This window comes from Sprattus sprattus (assembly GCF_963457725.1).
Source record: "Sprattus sprattus genome assembly, chromosome: 2".
In the NCBI taxonomy this organism is placed as follows: Eukaryota; Metazoa; Chordata; class Actinopteri; order Clupeiformes; family Clupeidae; genus Sprattus; species Sprattus sprattus.
The window spans coordinates 65765906-65774443 of NC_137921.1; the positions used below are offsets into that span (position 1 = coordinate 65765906).

Consider the following 8538-nt stretch of genomic DNA (forward strand, 5'->3'; position numbering starts at 1 on the left):
GATCTGATAAGGACGTGAGTGTCACTGCATGTGAATAAGTGTGTGTGTGTGTGTGTGTGTAGTTTTCCAGTGCCTGCATGTGGTACTGTGTGTGTGTGTGTGTGAGTGAGTCTGTGTGTGTGTGTGTGCTATCTCCTTGTGTACGTGTTGAAGTCAGTGTGCGTCTATTTCTGTATGTATAAGTGCGTGTGTATATGTGGGTTCATATCTGTCAATCTCTCTATGGCCTATTCTATATGGTTGAATATGCGTGGGTGTGATTAGTTCTGTCTGTGCGTGGGTGTGACTAGTTCTGTCTGTGCGTGGGTGTGACTAGTTCTGTCTGTGCGTGGGTGTGATTAGTGCTGTCTGTGATTAGTTCTGTCTGTCTGTGAGTGGTTGTGATAAGTTCTGTCTGCGTGGGTGTGACTACTTCTGTCTGTGCCTGGGTGTGAACAGTTCTGTCTGTGTGTGATCAGTTCTGTCTGTGTGTGATTAGTTCTGTCTGTGCCTGGGTGTGAACAGTTCTGTCTGTGTGTGATCAGTTCTGTCTGTGCGTGATTAGTTCTGTCTGTGCGTGGGTGTGAACAGTTCTGTCTGTGTGTGATCAGTTCTGTCTGTGCGTGATTAGTTCTGTCTGTGCGTGATTAGTTCTGTCTGTGCGTGGGTGTGAACAGTTCTGTCTGTGTGTGATCAGTTCTGTCTGTGTGTGATTAGTTCTGTCTGTGCCTGGGTGTGAACAGTTCTGTCTGTGTGTGATCAGTTCTGTCTGTGCGTGATTAGTTCTGTCTGTGCGTGATTAGTTCTGTCTGTGCGTGGGTGTGAACAGTTCTGTCTGTGTGTGATCAGTTCTGTCTGTGCGTGGGTGTGATTAGTTCTGTCTGTGCGTGGGTGTGACTAGTTCTGTCTGTGCGTGGGTGTGACTAGTTCTGTCTGTGCGTGGGTGTGATTAGTGCTGTCTGTGATTAGTTCTGTCTGTCTGTGAGTGGTTGTGATAAGTTCTGTCTGCGTGGGTGTGACTACTTCTGTCTGTGCCTGGGTGTGAACAGTTCTGTCTGTGTGTGATCAGTTCTGTCTGTGTGTGATTAGTTCTGTCTGTGCCTGGGTGTGAACAGTTCTGTCTGTGTGTGATCAGTTCTGTCTGTGCGTGATTAGTTCTGTCTGTGCGTGGGTGTGAACAGTTCTGTCTGTGTGTGATCAGTTCTGTCTGTGCGTGATTAGTTCTGTCTGTGCGTGGGTGTGAACATTTCTGTCTGTGTGTGATCAGTTCTGTCTGTGCGTGATTAGTTCTGTCTGTGCGTGGGTGTGAACAATTCTGTCTGTGTGTGATCAGTTCTGTCTGTGCGTGATTAGTTCTGTCTGTGCGTGGGTGTGAACAGTTCTGTCTGTGTGTGATCAGTTCTGTCTGTGCGTGATTAGTTCTGTCTGTGCGTGATTAGTTCTGTCTGTGCGTGGGTGTGAACAGTTCTGTCTGTGTGTGATCAGTTCTGTCTGTGCGTGATTAGTTCTGTCTGTGCGTGGGTGTGAACATTTCTGTCTGTGTGTGATCAGTTCTGTCTGTGCGTGATTAGTTCTGTCTGTGCGTGGGTGTGAACATTTCTGTCTGTGTGTGATCAGTTCTGTCTGTGCGTGATTAGTTCTGTCTGTGCGTGGGTGTGAACAGTTCTGTCTGTGTGTGATCAGTTCTGTCTGTGCGTGATTAGTTCTGTCTGTGCGTGATTAGTTCTGTCTGTGCGTGGGTGTGAACAGTTCTGTCTGTGTGTGATCAGTTCTGTCTGTGCGTGATTAGTTCTGTCTGTGCGTGGGTGTGAACAGTTCTGTCTGTGCGTGATCAGTTCTGTCTGTGCGTGATCAGTTCTGTCTGTGCGTGATCAGTTCTGTCTGTGCGTGATTAGTTCTGTCTGTGCGTGGGTGTGAACATTTCTGTCTGTGTGTGATCAGTTCTGTCTGTGCGTGATTAGTTCTGTCTGTGCGTGGGTGTGAACAGTTCTGTCTGTGTGTGATCAGTTCTGTCTGTGCGTGATTAGTTCTGTCTGTGCGTGGGTGTGAACAGTTCTGTCTGTGTGTGATCAGTTCTGTCTGTGCGTGATTAGTTCTGTCTGTGCGTGATTAGTTCTGTCTGTGCGTGGGTGTGAACAGTTCTGTCTGTGTGTGATCAGTTCTGTCTGTGCGTGATTAGTTCTGTCTGTGCGTGGGTGTGAACATTTCTGTCTGTGTGTGATCAGTTCTGTCTGTGCGTGATTAGTTCTGTCTGTGCGTGGGTGTGAACATTTCTGTCTGTGTGTGATCAGTTCTGTCTGTGCGTGATTAGTTCTGTCTGTGCGTGGGTGTGAACAGTTCTGTCTGTGTGTGATCAGTTCTGTCTGTGCGTGATTAGTTCTGTCTGTGCGTGGGTGTGAACAGTTCTGTCTGTGTGTGATCAGTTCTGTCTGTGCGTGATTAGTTCTGTCTGTGCGTGATTAGTTCTGTCTGTGCGTGGGTGTGAACAGTTCTGTCTGTGTGTGATCAGTTCTGTCTGTGCGTGATTAGTTCTGTCTGTGCTTGGGTGTGAACAGTTCTGTCTGTGCGTGATCAGTTCTGTCTGTGCGTGATCAGTTCTGTCTGTGCGTGATTAGTTCTGTCTGTGCGTGATCAGTTCTGTCTGTGCGTGGGCGAGATTAGTTCTGTCCGTGCGTGGGTGTGACTAGTTCTGTTTGTGTGTGGGTGTGATTAGTTCTGTTCGGCGTGGGTGTTATTAGTGCTGTCTGTGATTAGTTCTGTCTGTCTGTGAGTGGTTGTGATAAGTTCTGTCTGCGCGTTGGTGTGATTAGTTCTGTCTGTTTCTTGTGTTTGTAATTACATTTTTGGGGAGGTTTGGGAGGCAGCCTTGTGTTTTTGAGCAAGCCAGCAGAACTGAACAGGTGAGTGAAAGCCTGTTGAGCTGACACTGGATCAGTGGGAGAGAGTGGACAGATAAAGTCATACGTCCTTTAGTCATAGTCATACATCGTGGATCTGTGTGTGTTGCTGTTGGTGTGTTCTGTGTGTGTGTGTGTGTGTGTTGTATGTGGGTGTGAGTGTGTGTTATATGAGTGCGTGTGTGTTGGGGTTGTATGAGTGTGTGTGTGTGTGTTTGTGAGTGTGTTTGTGTGTGTGTGTGTGTGTGTGTGCATGGGTGCGTGCGTGCGTGTGTATGCTTACTGTGAGTAGTGCATGGCCTGCTCCTCTGCGATGCCGAAGTAGAAGTCAGTGGTGTGTTTCATCTCGTCTGTGTGTCCGCTCTCCTCAATCCAGTGACCAATCGGGTGGCAGTGCACACCGTCCACCACGTTCTGCTCGTCGTACGCGCAGCAGCGGTCGTGATGGGGACCGTTACCTGGATACGTCCATGAGAAAGACACTATAACACATAAACACCTACACACAAGTCACATTAGGGGCACAACAAGAGCTTTATTTTTACACCACAGTTCCATCCGCAGTTTATTCCATAAATAAATAAGACACCAATACACACACTACCTTTTAGTCTCTGTCTTTCACACACACAGTCACCAACAACCACACACACACACACACACTCACACACACACACACACACACACACACACACACACACACACACACACACACACACACACACACACACACACACACTCTCTCTCTCTCTCTCTCTCTCTCTCTCTCACAAACACACACCCACACTCTCTCACACACACACACACACACACACACACACACACACACACACACACACACACACAAACACTCACTCGATACTGATACACGCACAACCTTTTAGTCTCTCTGTCTTCCACACACTCACCAACAACCACACACACACACACACACTCTCTTTCTCCCACTCTCTCTCTCTCACACTCACACACACACACACACACACACACACACACACACACACACACACACACACACACACACACATGTGCGCACACACACGGGTGTGAAGCTTGTAAAGCAGAAGGACAAAGAGAGAGAGAGATGCTCCATTTAAGTTTGCTGCATCTCCCCATGTGTTCCTCTCCCTCATTCTGCGATAGCTGCTGTTTGTTCTGGGATATGTTTCCCTCTCACACACACACACACACACACACAAACACACACACACACACAAACCCTCACACAAAGGAAAGTGTGTTAATTCCTTCAAGCCTAACAAACAACTGTCTTACATAACAAACAAAAACAGAGCCAGGAGTGAACCCTACTGTGCTGCCAAAATTGCAGCCTGAAAGCACCGCTGTTCGGTGAGAATACACACACACACACACACACACACACACACACACACACACCGCTGCTCGGTGAGAAGAACAGCACCAAATTGCAGCAAATTCCAGCCATTACGATGATTAACCATCTAAATGAACCCCAGCAGACACAGGCAATGATGTATAATGCGGGATATTGTTGTAGTGTGTGGTTTAATTGCAACCTTACAAGCTTCCCTAGGAGCCCTCTGTGTGTGTGTGTGTGTGTGTGTGTGTGTGTGTGTGTGTGTGTGTGTGTGTGTGTGTGTGTGTGTGTGTGTGTGTGTGTGTGTGTGTGTGTGTGTGTGTGTGTGTGTGTGTGTTCAAAAGAGTCAGAGCTGCAGACTTGCCACTATGGGGAGTTCTGACTTTTGCTCGGGTCACAGGCATAAGATGGATGACAGTTGGCAATTCACCACGCCATCCCGATGCGCACTCACGTCGCGAGGGCACATTCATCAAGCAGAGGAAAATGGAAATGTTCGTCACGTGCGTGTCTCCGAGTCATTAATCAGAGCGTGGCGTCCCCCTGTTACCGAAGTGAGGCCGAGGAGGAGGAGGAGGAGGAGTGGTGTTACTATACAGACACTGAACTTGTGTGTCCATTGATATTACGATGACTGGCAAGGCGCACAGGTCGGAGATGTGCAATAGGCTAGGCTAGGGTACTGTCACTTTTGTCAGGAGTCGAAAGAACCACAAAGCCCTACTAAAAACATAACCTTATTCTCCGACATAAACTCATAGCCTATAGATAAAGACATAACCTTATTCCCGACATAAACTTATAGCCTATAGATAAAGACATAACCTTATTCCCGACATAAACTCAGAGCCTATAGATAAAGTTGTGACCTTAAAATGTTTTTATGACCGAGCCATTCTGTCTCCATTACTCATTTCCTACATAAAAACTAAAGTTTTTCTCAGAATGACTGGACAAATACATGTATATATCCAGCACATTGTTTTACATTTCCAAAGGGACTTACGAAAATACATTTCGTCGTCATGTGTCACAGACTGTTGTTGTGAACTGTCACAGTCATCCATTATTCCTCTCTATCTCGGTCTGTTTGTGTTAAAAACATAACAACAACAAGCAACATGGGGTTTTGTGCAACAAAATGAAGAAACAAAGGATATTAAGCAGCTTTAAAGGAAGAACAAAGCTGAAGGACAAGGTCTTGTTTATCTACAGGGTGTATTGAGGCATAGGCCTCTTTACCACAATACTTCCGCCACTACAACAAGGTGTGCAAAGAATCTTCCTCTCTAACTTTTCTGCAGGCATTGTGGGGACTGGCTTTTGTCTTTGCTATTATATGGAGTAAGTATCGAGTCATTCAATTGCCAACAATGACAGAATCCTTGGGGACACATAGCGAGGTAAGGTTGGAGTGAATGTTTCTAATGAAGTAGAACCCTGGTTGAACGATGGTGGTCAAACTTGGAAACTGCGCGAAGTGAGTTTTGGAAAAGGATCTCTTTTGCCATCTAGTGGCAGACAGAAGCATTGCATGACACCTACACCAGCTGGGTGACCTTTTTCGGTTACTGCCTTTAACATTCCAAAGAAATGCCAGATAATTATGGAGAATCTTTTTTCAGGCTTGTTCATGGGGTTATGATATCTAAAGGTAAAAATATCACCATGCTGGGTGTACTCACACCAAATGGTGCCTCTCCCAGGCTGAATTAAAGCCTCAGTTTTGGCATCCAACAGGTTTTGGTATCGCATTCAAATTAATTTTGATGGTATAAGCTTTTATCAGCTGGACTGTTGATGGGTTTGGAATGCTTATTAGGTAGTTAGCTCGCTAGTTTCAGACCAAAATCCTTATTGCTGCATGAAGAGTCTTTTCCTCACCTTCAAAAGCGGTTGAGTATGTGATGTCAGCAGAAGAGGTTCTGAGCCTCTTCTTTGAACTACCCTCGAAGACCTACTTAGACCAGCCCTGCAGGGACATGCCCTTTAAAGCTGCCCCAAACTGTGGGTTGACCAACATTTAGAACTTAAAAAGAACACCCTCAAGAGTTTGTTATGTTATGTTAGCTGCTCACTGCCTTGATACACTACCTAAAGTAATGAACAAATCACTCATTTCAGGATAAGTTCCACAATCTTTCAAAATAGCAGTGATCAAACCATCTCTCAAAAATCCTAACCATGATCCTTATAACCTGGCTAACCTGGCTAACTACCTACATCTAACCTCCCTTTCTTGTAAAAAATACTTGAAAAATAATAGCAAAGCAACTCTGCATTTGGGAGGGATTGGACTTTTCTGATATTGGCAAAATTGCATAGATTGAAAAATGATGTCTTTGAGACATAAAAAAAAAAAACTCAGATTGGGTGGGGTGACTGCTCTTCAGCTCTCTTAACCACGTAGGAGCCACTGGAAACAGAGAGTTAATAATAAGCCTGTGCATACATAGGCCTACTGTGTCTACATAAGGTTTTAATTCACCTGTGGACTGGAGGTGACCGGAGGGATTGGAGATGGCTGTTCTACTTCAATCATTTGTTACTCTCAAACACACACATAAAGACAGACACTCACAGATTCGTCCCATTGGCATCATAACTAGTTAAAAGGCAGTGCTACTTCAGTGAACTCAAGCAGATAATAAAACATGGCACATTATTTGTGGGGGGGAAGTGTGGCGAGGACGTCGGTTTAATCGTCCTTGAATATAGGGTTAGTATATGTTTTCATCTAAGTGCGCAACAGGGTCTTTTATGCTGTACTGATCTTTTCTCCCAAACGGAAGATCACCTACTCATTCGGGCGTTCGTTTAATGGTTGGAGTTGTGTGGTTAGGATTGCCGTTCGTGTATGTATTGGTCAGTGCCGGGTGTCATCCAGAAGGTACCTTCCCAGATGAGTTCTCCGCTTTTGCCACGTTTGAGGAACTTGAACCAGAAGTTCTCTATAAACGGCGGCTTGAGCTTCACTTCACAGACCCACAGGAAAGGCTCGCGCGTGGAGAGTACGATGCGCGCGGGTGTCATCGCCACGGCTTTGCCGCAGTCCCAATGTCCCATCTCCTCTCGCGAACCCACCATCAGCACTTCAATGTCGGTGCGTTCGGGAGTTAAAATGACACCAAACCGAAACAACATCGCTGTTGTGAGGTGTTTGGTCTTCTGGTGGCCCTAACCGATATGTAACCTTGTTAGATGTCAGCGCACTAGCCTGAGTAACTATTCAGATGTGTTACGGGCGTACTTTCCGTCCGATTATATTATCAGATTTAGGCTGGTCTAAAGGCTAGAGTGCATTAGTTCACCTCTGACATTTACCGTCTGAGATGGTTGAGATCTTACACTGTGCAACTAGCAGTGCTTTTGCGTTTACGGTACGCAGCATTCTGTCTTACAACTGATAGGGTTTACACGACATTTAAATAGAGTGTGAAGAGTCTGTTTTCTTTCAAACTTCGACCTGGAGTAGGAGATTATTAGGCAATAGACGAAAACAAAATGTAACTGCAAAGTTCCGTTTGGAGAATGAGAACGGGCTACGGATGTTGACAGTGGTACACAAACTCACCACCAACATGCATCACGGTAGCAAACAGAGGTTCGATATGTACACTACCATCCCACGGCACGGAGGACTGCTGCAACCGAACGCCTATTTTAACAACCTACTAGGGCTATCTTGAACAAGTCGGTCCTATGTGATTGAAAATGTAGTTTATCCAATACAAAATAAAAACACCGTAGCCTACCGGTTGCGTCAGCGTAACCTCTCGGGTTTTCCTTGCCATTGGAAACGGTATATAGCATCTATCATGGAAGTTTTTGTTGTGGTTGCAGACAGAGGCACATATCAATACCCTCCTTCAAAACTACGTTTGTATTGCGATTGTTACAGGCTACGAGTCCTCCTGTGTTTGTGCGAGAAGTTCTTTAATATTCAATAATTAAGTCTCCGAGGCTGAATTTGGAACTTGGCCAGAACTCCTTATTGTCCCTCTACAGCTCTGTTCGTGTTTTTTTTTTTATACACCTTCCTTTTTGTCTTTAGACCCATTTGCTTCAATGATACCCCATTCGCGCCTGAAATTGTACTTAATACCAGAAAGCTAATTAATAAAAACATGTTGCAACTTTTCGTAATTTGAAATACATTACTGGACTGGAATCTTCTCTTAGTATTATTATAGCATGAATCTCTCTTTCTCACAGACTGTTGAGCTGGCCCTTTAGATTCAACTTGCTCGTTCCAGGAGTTTATACACAGATAATGAAATAAATTGCAATAATACCATTAAATGTTTAACTGTGTGTAAAAGA

The 8538-nt window shown here is 45.3% G+C and overlaps 1 protein-coding gene across 1 annotated transcript in view; it reads right to left on the reverse strand.

Moving 5' to 3' along the window:
- Positions 1-7714, reverse strand: part of epm2a (EPM2A glucan phosphatase, laforin) — a 23655-nt gene extending 15941 nt beyond the window's left edge. Inside the window, 2 exon segments of the mRNA XM_080860662.1 lie at positions 3160-3334; positions 7110-7714. Coding sequence (XP_080716788.1) covers positions 3160-3334; positions 7110-7359 — 425 coding nt within the window. The 5' untranslated portion in view covers positions 7360-7714.
- Between the last annotated feature and the right edge of the window lie 824 nt (positions 7715-8538).